The sequence below is a fragment of the Pseudomyrmex gracilis genome, unplaced genomic scaffold (genome assembly GCF_002006095.1).
Source record: "Pseudomyrmex gracilis isolate BER0280 unplaced genomic scaffold, ASM200609v1 scaffold_307, whole genome shotgun sequence".
NCBI lineage: Eukaryota > Metazoa > Arthropoda > Insecta > Hymenoptera > Formicidae > Pseudomyrmex > Pseudomyrmex gracilis.
Genome location: NW_018020891.1, coordinates 89,265 through 110,335, shown reverse-complemented (window position 1 = coordinate 110,335; position 21,071 = coordinate 89,265). Strand labels below are relative to the sequence as shown.

The following is a 21,071-nucleotide window of genomic DNA, read 5'->3' as shown; positions in this document are numbered from 1 at the left end:
GCTAAACAAATTTTGTAAATCTTTTCATTGTAGCAATAAAACATATTTAGAAAAACATATATAATTTGTCCGGATTTTGGCGCCGCACCCTGTATATATATATTTACTTCAGTTTCTCTTTCTCTCTCTCTCTCTCTTTGCTTCTGGTGATTAGAATACATTGACGTGTTATTGTGTTGCTCTGCGTTTAAGGATGTATTTCTGCCGCTTTCTGCCTTTCGGGGCTTTCTTTTTTAACAATTTGCCTGACTTTTTATCTGGTTTAACTTCACTTGTTTCTGTGAGTGCATTGTTTGGATTGGACGCTGGCCTTTCTTCTTTGTTTTGCTGCAGCTTTTTGTCAACGTGGATCTGTCAGACATTGATGGTGTCTTCTGGAAGCTTCTAATCTGCGCGTGTATCACTACTTGCATGTGACTGGAGGATCTGTGGATCGATAGTTCTGTGGACGCCTGATTCGTAGAATTGAATGCTAATGATTCTTGGTAATCTCGGCTGGTAAAACTGATTTCTACTATATAGGTTATGGGTGATGATGGTAGGGAAAATTCTTTTAATATGTATCAGAGTAATTGTAGAATAAGAATATCTAGCAGGTCAAATATAATTGATAAATTGCCACATGGCATTATTATGTCTGTTTCAAAAATTAATGCGCTCAGCGCATCAATAAATAAACATGGAGAAACGTTTACTAGGCTTATGCTATTGAGTAAAAACACTGTAGACAGAAAGACGCAAATTAAGTTTTTTAGAGTGTGTAAAAAGGCTTTCTTGGACGTCTCTTCTGTATTGGTCTATTTATTGAAGGAGAGATCTCCTGGCAAGACTATGGTCAGAGAAATAAAAAAAGTGGTTGAAGACGCGCTTAAAGGGAGTAGAGAGCGGGCCATGAATGTGACTGGATTGCGTGTTGTGGAGAGTGAGTCTGATGCAGCTGTGGTTTCTAAGCCTATTTCTTATGCATAGGCTGTTGGCTCGATTAAACCTAAAGTGTATGTTTCACATGAACCGACTGTTGAAGTGCAAGCTTCTACATCTTTTTTGGTAATGCTGCAGGAGAACAAATCAAGCAACTTTCCTATGTCGCAAGCAACGAGGGATGTTTTATATAGCGCCTTTAAGCCCGCTGATTGTGGACTCAGGATTAATAGCATTTCTTTTATGCGCAAGAATGGCATCCGAATTGATGCGGCTTCCCCTGATTTAAAGAGACTGAAGGAACATCAGGGATTGGCTAAAGCTGGTTTGAAGATAGTCGAAAATACTAAGACAAATCCAAGAATCATTGTCTATGGTGTTCCAGCAGGCATGTCGACGGAGGAGATTACAAAAGAAATATTTGCGCAGAATTTACAAGGTCTGAATAAAACTGGTGATACATTAAGAGTGGTCTATGTATATCCTACTAGAAATGATAAGCATATAACAAGTTGTGTCTTGGAGGTCACTCCTGCGGTGCGTAATTTAGTTTTGATTGAATTATTGATTAATTAATTTTTGTCTCGTAATTGCATCTACCTGCGTTATAATGACTGTAACTTTGCGGATCATGTAAGAGTGCTGCAGTGCTACAAGTGTCTTTTGGGCATTTGGTGAGAGCATGTAAGTCTGCACCATCTTGTGGACACTGCGGAAAGGAGCATGAAACGAATTGCACGAAGCGAGAGATGCCACAAGGTGTGGTAACTGCCTCCGTCAGACGGATAGCACAAGTGACTTGAGTCATAAAGCAACAGATGCTAAAAGGTGTTTCATTTTTTGCAAAAAAAAATAAACTACACATCGCCAACATCAATTATGGATAGAAAAGTTACACTTTTAAAGGATCTGCAAATCTGTCATGTAAATTGTCAGTCACTTTATGCGCATTTTGATGAATTCAGATACTTCTTCTGTAACTCAAATTATCATGCAATCTGTCTATCGGAAACTTGGCTCAAACCTGCAATTCCTGATCATATGATATGCTTACCTGGCTTTATATTATACAAACATGACAGAGTTAAGGTAAAGATAGAGGAGGTGTTGCCTTCTACATTCGTAGCTCAATTAGCGTTGTTATCCTGAAGACGTCTGAAGAGATTATTGCAATAACCCGGAATTCATAGTGGCTAAGATTTCTGTTAAAAATGCAGCCACGCTCCTGTTGGCTACGATTTATAGGCCACCTAATTGTGGTTTCTTTAATGAGTTTGGAAATATATTCTTAGATCTACAGACTAACTATAGACATTCTATCATCTTCGGTGACTTCAATTCGGACATGTCACTTGTCAGTTATAACAGTAGTCACCTGCTGCTGTTTGTTGAGTTCTGGCCAGTACTTGATTTCTTATCAAACTACGCATTACTTAAAGAACTTGAGCTCTTTTCTTGATTTGTGCATTGTAGATAACCCTGAAATGATTTCTAAATTTGGACAACATAGTGTACCTTTACTATCAGCTCATGATTTAATCTATATGCACTACAAAATTAAAGTAGAATGTAGATGTTGTAGGGAAATATTATGTCGAGATTTTAGAAACTTTAGTAAAGCAAATTTTCTTTCAGATTTACAAGCTAAGGACTGGGAATACCTGATGAACTCAGAAGCTATAGATGAAAAAGTGCACATGTTAAATAATTACATCTTACAATGCCTGAATAATCATGCTCCTATACAGCATAGGATTTTCAAGAATTTCCCAGCACCTTGGCTGACTACTAATATTAAGGCCACAATGAAGAATAGAGATAAAATTCGTAGAAGATGGCGGAGAACGCAGAATATGGATTACTATGTTGACTATAAACGATCTCGAAATCACGTCCAAAACCTGGTTTGTACTGCTAAGGCTAGTTATTATCTACGCAAATTCAATATTATCTACGACTAAGGTCCTAACACGGTATGGAGTCACTAAACATCTCGGACTCATCAAGGTTAAGGATGCTGATAAATGTTTGGCGCATGCAGTTGAGAAGTTGAATGACTATTTTGCGAATACGGAAAATCTGTGTAATGATACATCGTTGGGTGATATAAATCTATCTCCAGAGGATGACTTTGATGACAGTAAATTTTATTGGACGTATATCACTCCAGCGTGAATAAGGAAGGCTACCTCCAGCATTAAAACTAATGCAACAGGAAATGATGAAGTCTTATTGCAAATAATTTGCTTAATTTTACTTTACATTTTACCAGTACTGGAGAACATTTTTAATTATTCACTGTCTCATGGTATATTTCCAAGGATGTGAAAAAGGCTATCATTTGTCCGATACCTAAAATTAGAACCCCGACTACTCTGTAACATTAGACCGATATCTATTCTTCCGGTCATGTCTAAGATCTTAGAACAAATCGTATGTAATCAGTTACATAATTACTTGGAAGAAAATAATCTCCTCGCAGACAATGTCTAATTGCGCAGACTTGACAAACAGAAACTGTTTCTTAAAACGCTACAAAAGGGAAACAAGTTTTGGTGCTGTCAAAACTGTTAGCGCATGAAGACCAAAAACGCTATAAATTGTTGGCAATATACATGAGACTATTGTGGTCGATAACAAATACATCTCTATCGATAAAATTGACGAAAAATAGACGTCGACAACAAGCAACTTTGTTTTTAGGAATACCGTAACCAAACCGCCCGCAAAACCATAGCAGCATCTGTTTACGACAGAAAGATAATTTCAATAGGGTTGATATGTTGAACGCATTGACGACAGATTGCTAGCAAACGCCAAGCACATCTGTTCGTGCATTCGTGTGAACTGCTTGCACGCAAGACTACAACACTATCTGTTTAACATCCACGCAATAGCGATTATCTGCGGTCGTATTTGTCACCCATGTTGATGACAAATTGTTAGCAGACATTAAACAGTTTTTGACTGGATGAACAGTTGCAACTGGTCATCAATTGGCAAATATGCAATAGCTTCCGATATGTTTACACGACAGATTGACAACAAACAGTAAGGCTTGTCAACCGTGCTGATAACAGATTGACTAAACATAATTTAATGCATTGCAGTTTCAAATTTCACCAGATGTATTATCAAATGCATTATTGATACACTATATTTTAAAGAGCAGTTTTTCTTATAAGCAGTCCTTTTCTTCTAAATCAGTAAGGAGATTTTTTATTCGGTTTTTTGTTGGAATAAACCAGTTACTTCATTTATTAAACAATGCAAATTCCATGGAGCTAATGTGTGCGCATGCGCTTCTTGTATTATATATGTCAACCAATGGCGTGTTGCTATGTGATATTCCTATCAACTGTATTACGTATGATAACGTTCTAGAACACTCTCTTATTATAAACGATATTTTTTCATTTGTGTGTGTCACGTGTTATGTAATTTCAACAAGTATATATCCCACAGAAACTTTCGTCATCTCGTATATTATATTGTGAAAATATGATTTTGCAGAATAAACTTATATTTTGAAGTATATCCAACATTTTTATTAAATAGTGATAAAATATAAATTAAGATATACTTAGCAAACAGTGCTGGAATTTCCACTCTGGAAGAAAAATGCAATTGTCACTCAAAAATCTGAATAAAAAAAGTATTTTCTAATGGATTTTTGGTCATCGAAAACGAATCTGTTAACAACAATATATTTAATAATAATACGAAAAATATTTATTGGTGCAGGTACATTGTACTGCAATATTTTTAGTAAAATAATAATTTATATAAATAATAAATAAAATGTGTGTAGGATAGCCTATGAGAATAAGTAGATAAAAATACTTATATGTTAATAAGGAACACAAGTGGTCTCGCGACTGAGTGCAGGGGGCTGCGAATGTGGAGGTCTCGAGTTCAAATCCCGCTATCATTATTAGGATATTTTCAGGTTTGGTCTCTTTTAATGGAGTTTATCGGTTGATCGGCGAGCTGAATCAGGCCTCCAGAAATTAATTCTAGTGAAATCTCGAATTAATTCCTCTCCGACAGGCGATATGCCATTGGTTTTCTTTTTTTTTTTTTTTTTTTTAGTAAGTAATTCCACTTCTAAATAGAATCCATTAGACAACAGATCTAGTCTGCGTTTGGTAGTAATCTGTTGACGTTTCTGACGACAGATCTGCTCTGTATTTGCTAATGTTCTGGTGACAGTTTTGATGACAAATATGCTCTGTATTTGGCGATATTTTGGCGCCAACAGACTGACCAAACCTGTTCTGGATTTAGTGCCTCACTTTGGCTTTGTTTTGCTAGTTGCAGATCTGTTATGATTCTGATCTTTTGACATATCTACATGTTGGACAAATTCAATCGTCAAACCATATCCTATTGAGTAGGCTATGGTCTTGGCATTAAAGTTTGCCGGCGATTTTTGACAAATCTACAACATCCCACGACCAAATTGTTTGCTGGGCTGTTTGATCCATGCTAATTTGCATACAGAAAAGGCCATTCATCTCAAACCGGTATTATTCGAGTACTTGACGATGTGAGACTGGCGACGAACAGAAGGAAGATTACTATTTTTGTTCTCTTTGATCTGTCTAAGGCCTTTGATAGAGGTGACCATTTTATTTTACTAAGAAAACAGAATAAAAAGTTTTCAACTTTGGTATTGCAATGGATAGGCTCGTATCTACATGGCAGGCACCATGCAACTAGAGATTCTGTGAACCGCTTTGTGTCTTTCTTTGCCTCGAGTTATGTGTACTACAGGGCTCTGTTCTTGGACCACTGCTTTTTGTTTTGTATATCTCGGACTTTCAAGAGGTTCTGTCTTACTGAAGTTACAGCTCTTATGCAGATGATTTATTGATCTAATTTCATTGTAAACCTCGTGCTCTACGTGATGGCATTACACATGTTATTGGGACCTTGAATAAGTTCTTGCTGTTTCCCAACAAATGGCGTTACCAGAACTACGTGCGTGTAGTTTAAGATGGTAACGCATCTATAAAGAAGTACTATAAGCAAACTTGAAATTAAGTGTATGTCATTTCGCCAAAATGTAAACAACTTTTTTTTCATAGTGTTAAACATGTCAAATTTTGTGCCAAAAAAAAGAATATTTTCGGAGAATTTTATTGCACTATTTTATTCAAAAAAATCTGCAGCTGAAGCACACAGACTTCTTGTTGAGAATTACGGCGACCATGCTCTGTCGGAAACAACATGCAAAGATTGGTTTAGACGCTTCAAAAATAATGATTTTGATGTTAAAGATAAAGAACGCTCTGGCGCACCAAAAAAGTTTGAAGACAAAAAATTGGAGGACACACACCTAAAGGTCGGCGCTGATTAACCTGATTTACTCAATAATTACTTCTTTACTATATGTAATAGAAAAAAATAGTTCAGGACTTTTTGACTCAGTTTTACTCCTTCTATCTGCCTACGAGAGATTGTACGGCAATTCTGAGATACTCTGTATATATATATATCGCACAAACATCTAGCGTAAGCTCTCATTGATCGGTTAAACGTCGCGTTGTTGATTTCAAAAATCTCAAGAGTCTCAACTCATTGTTTCTTTTATTATTTCTAGCGTACAATGTTACAATTCTTGTGCTCGACGATTTTATCGCAACTTATTTGCAACGTGTTCACTGTCTTGTCGCAGTTTGTCTAACAAAACCAGCAATCGATCTTATAAGGAGATTGATCGCGTCAAGTCAGCGGTTTGATTCGTCCTTGCGATGGTTGCGACGGTTTATCCGTGTTGCGTTGCATTGTGACAATAGCTGTGCCTATTCTATTCATTAACACTTCACTTCTCAATCAACACTTCTTTTAAAGGAAATGTTGCTTAAGATCTCGTTAACTAATTCAGATCAATTGAGCAATGGCGGTGACTTCCTTCAGTCGCTCAATGGTCCGATTTTTTTAAACTAATTAAATAATCAAAAAAGCAATTTTGAGAGAGAGAGAGAGAGAGAGAGTTCACAATATATCTCACCGTCAGATATAAAAATACTTACATAAAATGAGAGAGATTCTCCTTCTCAAAATTTAACTTTATCTTTATATAATCTTGGAAACCTTTGCTCACTTATAATATAACCAATACATCGATTTATCGAAACCTTAACTTTGCATTTTCCGTACTTTTCCGTATTTTTTATTATAATTGATTACTTTTGTCATAGTTTAGCGTTTCCGACTCCTTTAGAACTCTATATATTTTTCTAAATAAATCGCAATAATCGATTCTATACTAACCTGCAACAATTACGCATATCGTATCCAGCAAACAACTCCATTCCAATAATGGCGAAGAAATAATATAAAATTATCATGACCATTGCTGTTGAACACAATTGAGAAAATAAGATTACAAGAGTACCAAAAACGTCTCGGTAGCGTTTCTTGAACTTGAATAATCTCAGCGTTCTGAGAGGTCGGAATAAAACCAGAAATGTAGTCGACGGAAATAAAATAAGACCACACGCGGCAATAAGAGTCATTATTGAAGTCGCCAAATCGAAAAGATTCCATCCAGAATTCAGATAAGGTTTAATTCCAAGAGCTAATATTTTTGACAATGCTTCCAGAACAAAAACTAAAATCAAAAAAAGAAAAGTAAGATAATTAGCGCCAAATATTTAATCAAAATGACAAATTGTTGAATAAGAATCAAATGGAGCTCATAAGACCATGATTGAAGTTACATCTTAACATTCCTTTTAGTGTTTTTAAAAAATAGTATATAAAGGTTTCAAGTATTCTTGTTTACTCTTTCAAATGTAACTAACCTATTATCAAATAGTTTTAACGATATCAAGAGAAACAGTAGCGTCTCGACGCCAAATAAAAACATCTGTCAAAGGAGTGTCACTGTCAAGACGCTATCATATTTTATTCCGAGTGTTTACTCGATGAATCTTTGACAAAATATTTCAAAAATTGAAACACTAACAAAAAAATGTAACTTTACTTGTCTTAATAAATATCAATATGAGCTTTCAATTGTAAGAAGTGCAAATTTGATTGGTTCAGGCAAACCAAAGATCTAAAATATTACACCTCAAAATATAAGAATCATACAGATTCTTACACGTAACCGCACGCACACATTCAAAGCGCGAGCGTTATTTACGCTGCGTTTCACAGTCGCGTTTGTGTTCACAAGCGCTTTCAGATTAGATTAAGTTAGGTTAGGTTAGGTTAGGTTAGATTAGGTTTCTCCCTGGACTCGGAATTGCGGGCACAACGCGATGCCTTGGTGGACGGTGTTATAGATTGGGGGGACGAGACTACCCTCCGTTTGAAGGCACAGGTCGCCGAGAGGGAGCGTGACGACCTCCTCCAGGAAAGAGTCACAATCGCTGCGGAGCGCCAGGAGCTGGTTCAACAACTTGAGGCTCTGCGGATGGAGGTCAATGACCTGAAAGTGGAAAACGCCAACCTCCACATCAGCGTCATGAGGTTGGAGGCCGGGTTCGATCGGACGGCGGTCCCCTGTGAGACAGCGACGATCGCTGTACAGACGGACGTCGCCCCGACCCTGAAACAACAACCAGAGAAGGCGGAGGAGAGCGAGAGGAAAAAGCCGACGGTTTTGTCGGTGGAAGTGGTCCCGGCGGGGAGCAAATCCCTGTTGCCGGGGATCGTTCCTCCCCCCCACAAATCTCGAGAGGAGAAAGAGGGAGGCTCCGGGTCCGTCTGAAACAGGCGTCCCGGCAAAATTAGCCTGGGCTGAAGATCAGCCGGAGAAGGGCCTTGGCTGCCAGCTGCGGGAGCTTTCGCTCTGCGTTGCTTCCTTGCAACAGCAGATGGCGGCCATGATGACGGGGGGTCCCTCGTCCGAGCGGGTACTACCTCTTCGGGCGGGGAAGAAAGATCTTCCCCCGGCCCCACGGCGGCGCAGCCCTGTGAGGTCTGCCGATACAAAAGGTGAGGAAGAATTTCCGCCTTTTCAATGGGTGGAGGTGGTGCGCCGTGGCAAGCGTGGGAGGAAGACCCCGGCAGAAGGGACGACGCCTGTAGCCGTCCTTGAACCCTCTGCTGGTACTTCCAGGGAGCCTAGGCCCTCTGGTCGGACGGCGCCGGATCTGCCTCAGCGGCAGCAACGGCAACAGTTGCAGCGGCAGACGTTGCCGCAACAACAGCCGCGAGGGCAACAGCGGCAGACGTCGCAGCAACAGCCGCGAAATCAGCCGCCGAAAGTGAAACCCCCGAGGAGAAGGCCGCCCAGGACGGCGGCGGTTGCGGTGCGGTGTCTTCCCGGCCAGGACAGCGGCCGGGAGTCATACGCAGCCATTATACGGCTGGCGCGGGAGCGGTGTCCCTTACAGGTTTGGGCATAGGGGACATCCGTGTCCGCAAAGACATGGGGGGAGGCCTTCTCCTGAAGATACCAGGGGAAGGAGGAAACGAGAAGGCGGATCGCCTGGCTGAGGCCTTGTCACCGGTCCTCAAGGACAAGGCGGTGGTATCTCGTCCCATGCGTAGGGGCGAGGTACGACTGATGGGGCTTGATGCCTCCGTCAGTTCTGAGGACGTCGTGGCGGCGGTGACGACGGGCGAATTTGGTCCATGCCGGGAGGGCAATGTCGCGATGGGCCCAATCGTAGAGGGTCGCGACCGCATGGGGTCGGCATGGATGCGCTGCCCGGAAGGAGTAGCGGCGAGACTTGCCGCCGTGGGACGTCTCCGGGTTGGCTGGTCCAGCGCCCGGGTCGTCCTACTTGAGACGCGCCGGCTCCAGTGCTATAAATGCCTGGAGTTCGGCCATGTCCGGCAGTCATGCCGGAACGACGAAGACCGCTCTCGCACCTGTTTTCGGTGCGGTAGAGACGCGGATCACACGGCGCGCACCTGCACGGCTCCCGTGCGATGTGTGCTGTGTGACAGCAGGGGCCTGTCCACCGGTCACCGGATGGGAGGCCCATCCTGCCCTTCACGTTTGAAGGGCAGGAACGGGAGGAGAAACCCCCCGGAGCGGAGGACCGGGGTAGCTGCCGTGGCAGCTGAGATGGATGTGGACCGCAATGAAAATGCGTGATCTCATCCAGACCAACGCAAATCATTGCGGTCCGGCACAGGACATGCTAAGGCATGTCATGTGCGAACGACTGGTGGCTCTCGCAACGGTCGCGGAGCCATATTACATCGGGGAGGCTCCGGGCCGAGCGGTGGACCTCGACGGGTTGGCGGCGATATTGTGGTCGCCCCGCGAGAGTCGCTCGTTATGCGAGGTGGCTGCGCGGGGCCACGGTTTTGTGGCGGTGCGCTGGGGGGAGGTAGTGGTGTTTAGCTGCTACTTTCCCCCCAACGCAAGTAGGGCGGAGCTCCGCGAATCCCTTGATGCTCTCTCCGAGAGCATAGAGAGGGTGGGTGGGGAGTCCCACCTGGTGCTGGACGACTTCAACGCCTGGTCCACACGGTGGGGCTCCGCCTCCACGAATGTGCGGGGGAGGGAGGTCGAGGGATGGGCCGACAGTGCCGGATTGTCCCTGCTCAACCGGAGGACGGTGGCGACGTGCGTCCGGTCCCAAGGGTCCTCCGTTGTGGACCTGTCCTGGGCGTCGGCGGCTGCGGCCCCGCTGATCCGGCGGTGGAGGGTCCTCCAAGGGGTGGAGACCCTGTCGGATCACCGATACATCGGCATGTCCATGGTCGATGAGGAGGGGGGTGCCCGCTCGAGGTATGTCTTTCCTCGGTGGAAGCGGGACCCTTGGGACCTGGACATGTTCGAGGCGGTGGTCCGGGGATCAGCGTGGGTTGTCGCCGGGGACCGGGATGGGTCCTTGGCGGAGGAGGTTGAGTGGCTGGCCCGCGTGTGTGCGGACGCATGTAACGCGTCGATGGCCCGCGCGGGTCGGCCGGGACCTCGCAGGGCCGTGTACTGGTGGTCGGCGGAGATCGCTGATCTCAGGACACGGTGCATGGTCCTGCGCCGGCGATACACCCGGGCACGAGGGCGTCGTCAGTACGACCCGGATGCAGTAGAGGCCTTGCGTGTCCACCTGCGCGAGGCACAGCGCGCCCTCCGTCAGGCCATCATGACAGCAAAAGGGGCGGCGTGGAGGAACCTCACGGATACCCTAAATAGGGATCCGTGGAGTTTGGCATACCGGGTGGTGCTGGCGCGCCTGAGACCATCCGGCCCGGGGATTACGGAGCTGCTGTCGGTGGATGCGGTCCGGGAGTTGGTCCGGACTTTGTTTCCTCTCCGGGAGGAGGCCCGTCCGGGTCCACCGGGCCGCATACCGTGGCGAGAGGAGTTCGCCGTGGGGGCGGAGGAGTTCCGTGAGGCGTGCCGTCGTTTGCGGGGGCGGCGTACCGCCCCGGGGATGGACGGGGTTACGTCCGAGGCCCTGGAACGGGTGGCATCCTTGGCCCCGGAGGTGTTGCTGCGTTGTTATACGCGGTGCCTCCGGGAGGGGTGCTTCCCGCGGGCGTGGAAAGGGGCCAGGTTGGTCCCCAAGGCATCTCGCCCGGGAGCTGCCTCCTCGTCCTATAGGCCGACATGCCTCTTGGACGAGGTGGGCAAACTCTTTGAGCGGGTCTTGGCGACCCGCATCGAGGGGGTCGTGCGGAGGAACGGGGGCCTGTCGGACCGGCAGTTTGGGTTCCGACCGGCGCTCTCCACGTGTGACGCGGTTCTCCGTGTCCGGGAGATCGCCGGGGCCCACCTGGCTCGGATGAGGACGTGCGTTGCGGTTAGTCTGGATATCCGCAACGCGTTTAACTCCCTGTCCTGGGGTGGCGTCCGGGCGGCTTTGCGGGATTGGGGTCTTCCTACTTACCTGCGGGCCGTCCTGGACGACCACCTTTCGGACAGGTTTGTCTACTATCCCTGTCGGGACGGGGAGTTGAGGTCCCACGCTGTCACCTGCGGGGTGCCACAGGGCTCTGTTCTGGGGCCCCTGCTGTGGGACCTCACTTACGACGCGGTGTTGCGGATCCAGCTGCCGCCGCACGTGGACGTCGTATGCTACGCCGACGACACACTTGTGTTAGCGGCGGGCTGCGACGTCCGGGAGGCCAGGCTCCGAGCGACCCTTGCGGTGGCCGTAGTGTCGGAGTATATCTCCACACTCGGCCTCGCCCTGGCTGCCAATAAGACGGAGGTAGTTGTTTTCCGCCCTCCGGAAGGACGGCCCGGAGATCCGGTCAGAGTAGGGGTTGGGGAGGCCCAGGTTGTTTCGCGCACATCTATGCGCTACCTGGGCCTCCTCGTAGATCAGGAGTGGTCCTGGAAGGACCACTTTGAGTACGCGGCGGAGAAGGCCGGACGGATGGCGTCGGCACTGTCTCGCCTGCTGCCGAATGTTCGGGGCCCCGGGGAGGCCGCTAGGCGGTTGTATCTGGGCGTCGTGCATTCTGTTTTGATGTACGGCGCCCCGGTATGGTGGGAGGCGCTCTGTCGGGGCCGTCTTGGGGCTCCGTTCAGTCGGGTGCAGAGGGTGGTGGCTCAACGGGTGGCCCGGGCCTACCGTACTGTCGCGCTGGAGGCGGTGCGGGTAGTGGCCCGTGTTCCTCCGGCCGACCTGTTGGCTCGGCAATATGCCGAGATTTTCGCTAACATCCGCGAAGGTAGAGCCCGGAATGTTGAGCCCCCCCCCCGGATGGTGACGACGCCGTTCGTCGTCGAGCGCACCGACGGATGGTGCGCAGGTGGAAGGAGAGGGTGGTCGCCCCCTCTCGATATGGCATCAGGGTGCGGGAGGCCGTTGGCCCGGTGTTGGAGTCATGGGTGGGTCGGAGACATGGGGAGGTCTCCTACCATCTTACCCAGGTCCTCACCGGGCACGGATGCTTTGGGGACTACCTTTACCGTATAGGTAAGGTAGTTTCGCCAGCGTGTGCCCATTGTGGCGCCGCAGTGGATTCCGCTCAGCATACGCTGGCGGACTGTCCCGCTTGGGACCGGGCACGGGCCGCCCTAACATCATCGGCGGCGGGCGGGGATCTCTCCCTTCCGGCGCTTGTGCGCCGGATGTTGGGGGATCCCGTCGCATGGCGGGCCGTGGTGCATTTCTGTACCACGGTAATGACCGCCAAAGAAGAGGAAGAGCGTGCCCGGCAGGGGCAGCCCCGTGGAAGGCCGAGGAGAGGCGATTAGCCTCTCTTTATCACTCCTTTTCCAAGGGGTGAGTGTACTTGTCCTTGCCTCCGCCTTGACCGGAGCGGGAGCAGGAGTTCGCGCTTCTGGTTGGGCGGTGGGCAGAAAGGACAAAAGGCTGCAGGTGGAGGGAGCGGGGGCTCTTTTCCACCATTGCATGCAGCACAAGATATGGTGGTCAGGTAGCGTGGCTCCTCTCTGGCCATCAGGAAATCCTAAGAGGGTGGCGACACCTAGGCCGCCAACGCACTAGGAAGGGTTCCGAGAAGTATAGCCGCAAGGTTTTCCAGGGCCCTCCCTGGCAGTGCAGGAAGACCACCGGGGAGTTTTAGTTGGTATACCTCCCAATTTATTTTGGGAGGAGAGTCCAACATAACCCTGGCTTTTCCCCCGATGGGTCAGGGTATGCGTAATGCATTTCTCCCCGTTAAAAAAAAAAAAAAAAAAAAAGGTTTCTCCCTGGAGGGCCTTCTGAAGGCGCTGTGCTCCAGGGAGAGGGAAGAGTGGGAGGCCGTAGTCTCCTTTTGCTCCACTGTAATGGAGCAGAAGGAGGCTGCCGAGAGAGAGCGGGAGATGCTCCCTGTGGCTCTCGGGAGACTCCGGGGGCGTGCGCGAGCGGGTGGAAGGCCGCCCGCTTCCCGCGCCCGCCCTCGGAGACGAAGCAACGCGTGACGATAGTTACCCTCCTTCCCTCCCACCCTCGTGGGGGGGAGAAGGAGGATGGCTCGGGAGGTGGCGGGTGTTGGGAGGAGCCGGCTCCTCTCGTTAGCCCGTCACCTCCCTCACCACACGGATGCGCCAGTGGCAGCGGCGCGGTGGAGGGAGATGCGGCGGCCGTTGGTCCCGGGGTGGTACCGTCCACCCCGGGGGGTGGTTAAGCCGCCGCAGGGCCGTGACGAGTCGGAGTGGGGGCTCCGGCTTGTCCTGCATGCAGCCCGAGAAGGGGCGGCACTGCAGAGTGTGTCCTACAGTGCCGCCGAGTAGCGAGTAAGTCCCGCCTTTATGGCGGGGGGGAGGGGAACTCACAAAGTTCTCCTCCCACAGACTCTGTAAGTCCCAGGAAGGAATCCGCGAGAATATCGACAAGACGATCCCGGATCCCTTCCTGTCATGGACCGAGAGGACACACCGCTGGGGTTTTAGTGGGTATACCTCTTCCCACTTGCGGGTGGAGAGAGGGATTCCCACATAACCCCCACTTCTCCCCCCAAAGGGAGGGGTATCCATAAAGGATTTCCCCAGCGTAAAAAAAAAAAAAAAAAAAAAAAGGTTAAATTAGGTTGGCTTTTAAAGCCACCAAGCTCATGAGCCATCCTCACCTCCACGTGGTGAGAGCTGGTAACACCGGTGTACCCCTCCGATAGCCAACAGGGCTCTGGTCTCGGGCAGGAGTGTCTGAATCGTTCGTTGGGCATTTCTGGGCTTCGGATAGAAAACCCGATTTCCGTTACGGGCACAAAAGTCACGGTTTGAAAACCGTCAGGAGAACGGCGGCTAGTAGACCGGGAGTAGAGATACTCTAAAGCCACAGAGTACCGGGCGGAGGTCGTTCTCTGTTCTTGAAGGAGCCACGCGGGGCGAGATTAGCTCGCCCGCCTAGGAATAACGGGATCCTCTTAGAAGAGCTGGCTAGAGGAAAGAGGATCTGTCAGTGAGTAGCTCCGGGATCCCTGAGTCTGAAGGACCAGCTACGCCCTATCGGAGGGGGAGAGGGCAAAGGCGGGGTGACCTTCTGGGCAAAGAACGGGCAGATTCTCTTAGAACGGTCATCTTCCCTTCTAGATAGCTTTGCCTCTACAATGAGAGGCCCGCGTAGGAGTGCAGGGATACCGTTTACCTGCACTAAGACGCGTTACCCGGGAATATTGTCTCCTGCGGAAAGAAACGCTATCAGACCAATGCATCTATGCAAACTGGTGTGCGCATGCGGAAGAACCGACGTTCTCCATATGGCGATCATAGTAGGATGGGCAAGCGGGGGATGCATGGCGGATGGACTGCGGATCCGTTGGGATTATCCGGAGTTTGGATATCTATGCATCTCACCAACAGGGGTCTGTTTTCTCCCTCGTATAAAAACTCGAAGGCAGGGACTGTGGGGGTAGGGATTGTGGATAGGCGCGGGTTTTCACTCGTCGATAGCTCTGATGCCACACACCGGCCAACAGGCGTTTGCCTTCCCCTAGTGAAAAACTCGAAGGCATAGAACGGGTAGGTGGCGATGGATTGACATTGCCCCTATTTATGGGGTCCCGATGTCACACATCGGCCAGTAGGGGTCTGCTTCCCCTCAGCTAAAAACTCGGAGGTAAAGACACGAGTAGGGGGAGATGGTTAGATGCCGATCTTTTCACTTAAACATGTAGGGATAACCGAATGCTACACATCTCCCAGGGGTCGAACCTTGCCCTGGAAAACGCGAAAGTCGCGATTGGGTCGGTCTCTCCCTGCTAACAAACAATAGGAGGCCCTAGAGAGACGGTCGCGATTAGAACTTGAGAGAGATATAAGACTTAAACGCGAAAGACGGGGGAACGTTGTTGCGGGATCCTACCGGTTTTTAGAGAGCCCTTCAGTAACGTTTCCTCAGTAAGCAAGGGTCTGCCTTTTCCTTCATATAAAAACTTAGATACGGATAGGGGAGGTGGATAGATGCAAATATCCCGACACATGGAACTCCGATATCACACACCGGCCAACAGAGGTGCGCACCTCCCTCTAGTTTAAAACTCGGAGATGAGACATAGGTAGGAGAAAGTGGATAGACGCTTGTCTTCCTACCCGAACATGCAGGGATAACAAGATGCCACACATTCTCCAACAAGAAAAGGGTCTGCTTCTTCCTGTATAAAAACTCGGAAGCAGGGACATGGGTAGAGGTCACGAGAACCGGAAAAATCGGTCTTGAAGGGTATTGTAACCACGACAGGGATCCGTCTCACTCTGTATAAACAATCGAAAAACGGCCGGAGACATCTTGCAGCATGGCGAAATGTTTCCGAACTTCTAGCGTGGCTTCACTGGTGGTTTAGGCTTGCTTACCTTCGTGTTGTTGCCGGTTCCCAGTCGCGCCGGTGGTTTGGTGGAGCCATCGGAGGCGCCCGGGATCGTTGGCCCTCTTTTACTTCGCCAAGGAGTGAAAGTCTTGCCGTGTGTCGGGGACATCGCGTAAGAGGAGCAAGGTACTGTCGGGGGCACGTGTTGGGTGACGCACGGGACATTGGCGGTCTGGCCATCAATACAGGCGTCCGCTGAGTGAGAGCACTGCATTGCTTCACTATAAACTACCGTGATGCAGCACGCGTGCGCTTATTCCTGGAAACGTGTTCCGGGGATTGAGGTAGTGTATGTTAGAGTCTCCTCTCGGCGTAGAAAAATAGAGGGAGACATCGAGATAGAGGCTACTCTCTACAAATGGAGATGAGGCCTGTACAACTTTTTTTCCCCCGAGAAGAAGGCCGCCAAGTTAGTCCTCCTGCGGAAAGGAGGACGGCGCCGCGTTTAAATTGCTCGCGTGTATGTAAGTAAAATGTATTATAAGTTTCTGAGCAATTATTAAATTTAACCATTATTTCTATTATATAAAGTTACTTTAAAAAATAGTTATATAAAAAAATTTTTTATTTAATACATAAATAAAAAGCATTTTGTTATATAAACTATTTTTCTGTAATTTTATATAATAGAAGTAACGGTTAAATTTAATTGCTCAGAAACTTATTCCCAAATAACTTAGTCCAATAAAAAAATGTGTCTTGCTTCAACTGCCTCTCATCTTGAATTTTAAAATCTTTGGAGCTATTTGTTTTTTCTTTAAATTATTAGTCCAATAAATTGTAACATTTTTATTTATACCAACATAGTTTTTATTATTGTAATGATAATCACATTTTTTCTAGTTTTTAAGTGTATTTTTGTGTGTACAGTGTTGTGCTGAAATGTGTGTGTAACAGAGCAAGTGTGGTGGTATATGGTGCAGTGTATATATTGTGACGTGGTATTCGCACCGCTCTTTCCTCGTCACAAAAATTAAAGATTTTCGCGGGAGCCCGGGAAAACGAGCTGAAAAATGAGCGCCAAGATCCTCCAAGGTTTGCATGCGTCCGCTTAGAATAGCGTTTTATTTTTCATTTTTCTCTTGTATGTAATTTCGGTATCTCACCGTCCTGAGGACATCGTGGGACTTTTCGCCAAGGACATCATGCGGTGCTCGAACGAAAAAGAAAGAGAGGAGCGGAAACGCGAAGTCTCGCCTCACGCTGAGAGCTAGGGTAGGTGAATGCAGGCAGAGGCCCCAGCGGAACATCGACGCTTTCTAGGAAAACACGACGACCAGCAAGTTAGTCTAGCAAAACGGGTGGAACGGCGGAACGAACCATCGACGAGCCGGCCTACGCCGAGATGCGCGGTGTTCCAACAATCCTGCTGCATGGTTTCAAGAACCCGCTGCTTATATCGTTGCTGCATCTCACGAATTGCCATCTCGGCCCGCTGCCTTCTACTTTTGCTTATGCTACTGTATCATAGCATAATAGATCCTGCGAGCGTTTGAATTTCGCGGCCCGCTGATCCAGCCGCCTGCAAGTGAGCTTGCGAGCCGCGCTACGAATCCTGCGGCCTGATTGACCCACGCGACCTCAGTGCTGCCCGGGATATCGACCGCTTATCGAACGAAATCTTCGTGCTCTTGGTCGCGATCAGCTGTGCCGCACACACAGGTATCTCTCGGGCTCCCGTGCGTACAAGTAACTTCCGTGCCGCTCGACAAGTCTGCCGTGCCGCGATCTTTGTATTCGGGGTGTAGTAATTCAAGTCGTGAGGGTGACCCCGACTGAGAAAGCGAGCTCTTAGAGTGTTATTCCGGACGGAGGAGACAGGAGCATGCCGGAGACTAACGGACAACGGTGAGATGCCCGTTTCCTTACTGTTAGCCACGAATCCGCGTCGCACAGGCCTCGTGTCGAGGCTGGTCGTTTGTATTTCGCGTCTTGTTTACGACGACAAGGACGTGTCCTTGGACGTATTCACGATTTTTCGACAGCGGCCAGAATCGGGCTTCACGAGGCTTCGTGGCAGTAGTTCGTAGGTTAAGTGCATGATTTTCGTAATTTCGCGAATAATCGGCAAGCCCTGGAGTGGCGATACAACGCCAAGTAGCCTGTTCGCGTTGTTTGTTTTTGTCTGTTTCTTTTTTTTTGGTTAAGTGATCGTACTCATTGTGCGTGTGTACCGTGATTATCGTAACGTACCGCTTGCGTACCGTCGGCTATCGTCTACCAACGGCGATCAGCTGACGCTGTAACAAATCATCATAACAAAATCGGATTTTCTCGCGCGATAGGCTGGAGTGAGGTGCGTGCAAGTCGGAAGCAGCGTCGATCGGGAGGAAATATCGTACCGAGCTAACGTGCGAATTAACGGCAATTTCGGGTGATGAATTTCCGGGACAATTATCGCCGACAAATTCGCAAACGTACAGTGAATGCGTGTCGCGTTTTAGTGTGTATAATTTGTCCGGGAATATTCGCGGTCAAGTAACGTATCGTAACGCCGATCTTCCTAGCGCCGAGACAGAGCGCGTTGTTACTCGTTCTGTGATAATCGAAAAGTAAAATCAAGACCCGACATCGCACCCGCTTCGCTCCGTATTGCGAGTATTCTTTCTTTGGGTGCATGAACATTGACTAAGAACTCGGCTCAAAATTATCTGCGGGCCTAGGGACACATAATCGGCGAAAGCTGCTTGGCGAGGTGATCCGTACGACCAAATTGCGATCATCAGCAAAATAAGTAAGTCCGCGTTGATTTACGGCTTGTAAAAAGGCTGCTGCACGCTAATTTATTCCGGCGTATTGTTTGTCACGTACATTGGCTTGCACCCTCTGGCCTGCTTAGCCAGCATCTAGCTTTGCGCCCTACGATTGCTGTATTCTCGTGCCTGCGCTTGTTATCTTTCAGCTCAAAGCACTTAGTAAAGTCGTCCGTTCAGTACTTGCGCGGTATTGTTGCAATTACATAATTTGTCTCGTGAATTAGCGTGATTCGGTCTGTTAACTGTCGTAACCCGTTGTTGGTTCTGTATCTTTTCTTTTACATTATTTTATATTATACGGTCCTAGCTTATTCCTTCTCTTATTTCTTTTATCTTATTTTGTATCACACTTGCTTTTCTACTATTCTTTGCATTATTTCTTTTATATTATTTTGTATTAATTCTATCTTGTATTTCTGTCCGTGAAATACATTGTTAATTACTTATTACTTCATACTGGTTAACTCTGATTTTCCCTTTTTCATGTGAGCTTCATATCGCGAGCAGTGTGCCCAGTTTTGACTCTCTTACAGCACGCTGCAGCAAGTGGAGAAGATACGCACACAGGCGAACAGCCGTGTACGTGTGCGCTCGACGCTTCGGCTGTTTCAGGCGGTAGAAGAGAACAGAGATGTTTACTGTCTCTTTTTTTCGACATAGCTGTAGCGTACGCGGCTAGCGCGAGCGGCTAAGCCTCGCGCTAGCAGCTGTTTATCATGTTTCGCCGTTTGTTCTCGTTCTTGCGCTTATTTACTTACAGAAACATTTTGATTAAATAAAACAATAGTAACACCATAAAAGAATAATTAGAACAATGAAACATATGAGGAGCATAAATAAAAAGTGAAGAATATAAATCCACTCTTGGCTAATATGTACGTCTTTTTATTTTGTTACTATACTTTTTACTTTGCACTTGCAATCACATATAATATACATTTTAAAAAAAAGTATTCTTGCAATAAAAATTTTATTGTATTTAAGTTTTAGAAATGAACTACGTACACATTGTAGCTCAACGAAAACCGCGAGAAGGTGGTGGTTTCTTCCGTCAAAAACAATGTAAACCATTTGGTTAGGTTCTTTGTTCTATATTGTAATAACTGTTTATATATACGTTTTTTAGCATAAAAAATAATAATAATTGAAATAATTCTACATGTTAGAGTATAAAACAATGTTTCAATAAAAATATAAATAAATACAAATATATAAAAATTAATACACTATTTACAAACCCACTGTTGTGTATTTCCAAAAAGAATATAGATAGAACAGAACAGGTAAAAGCGTAGGTAGAAAGGATAGAAGTAGAAAAGATAGATGGAATAAGAAGATAGAAAAGAAGAAGAAATAGATAAGGAAAAAACAAATAGAATAGATAAAAAAATTGAAAAAATNTCCCGGACAGCACAAACTTTCAAGTGACATCTTAAAAACATTCGAAGTGCGTCCTATGTATGTTATCTTAAAACATTAAGTAGTATAACAAATTTAAGTTATATAACTGTAACGACAGTTGCTCCTTATTTATATAAATCATTCCAGTATTAAAAATAAAGTAAACTGAGGTTTTACGAGAACAACATATAATCGATTAATGGTACCATTATCTTGTAAGTTTGCTAAATGTTAATCAGTTTAGAAAAACTAAATGTAACAATAAAACATCCCACATTTCTACGTAGTACTGCCAATTGTATATAAGTATATTGACATACAAATCGTCTACAAATTTAATATTGATGTAATGATTGTTGCTTCANGTCAAAACAATGATAAACAAATTGATGATTATAATTTGGCATGAATGTGTGTTGTGTTCACACTATTCTTGCTGTTTAATTTACTTGATTTCATGTAGTTTCTGAAGTCAAATAATGATGAGACATAAATATCTATTTCAAAAAGAGAGTAAACTCTAAATTTTCTGTGATATCGTTTCTTCACGCACACAAAAGAATAAATAATTCTTGCTATTCAGTTCACTTGTCTTGACTGAATTCTTCTGCTAAAATCAGTAGTAAATAAAATGTTGGCGTCCATTTCAAAACGAGAGCGAAGACTACTTGTTTTCGACAAATTGTATCCTCAAATATGTAGAAGAGCACTGAAGTATTCTACTTAAGTCTTGCTATTCAGTTCACTTATTTTGACTGAATTCTTCTGCTAAATTCAATCGTAAATAAAATGTTAGCGTTCATTTCA

The 21,071-nt window shown here is 46.4% G+C and overlaps 1 protein-coding gene across 1 annotated transcript in view; it reads right to left on the bottom strand.

The window, feature by feature from the left end:
• The window catches only part of LOC109859951 (two pore calcium channel protein 1-like), a 134,206-nt gene that overhangs the window by 40,524 nt on the left and 72,611 nt on the right, over window positions 1-21,071 (bottom strand). Inside the window, exon 8 of the mRNA XM_020438709.1 lies at window positions 7,201-7,540. Coding sequence (XP_020294298.1) covers window positions 7,201-7,540 — 340 coding nt within the window. The remainder of the gene's footprint in view (window positions 1-7,200; window positions 7,541-21,071) is intronic.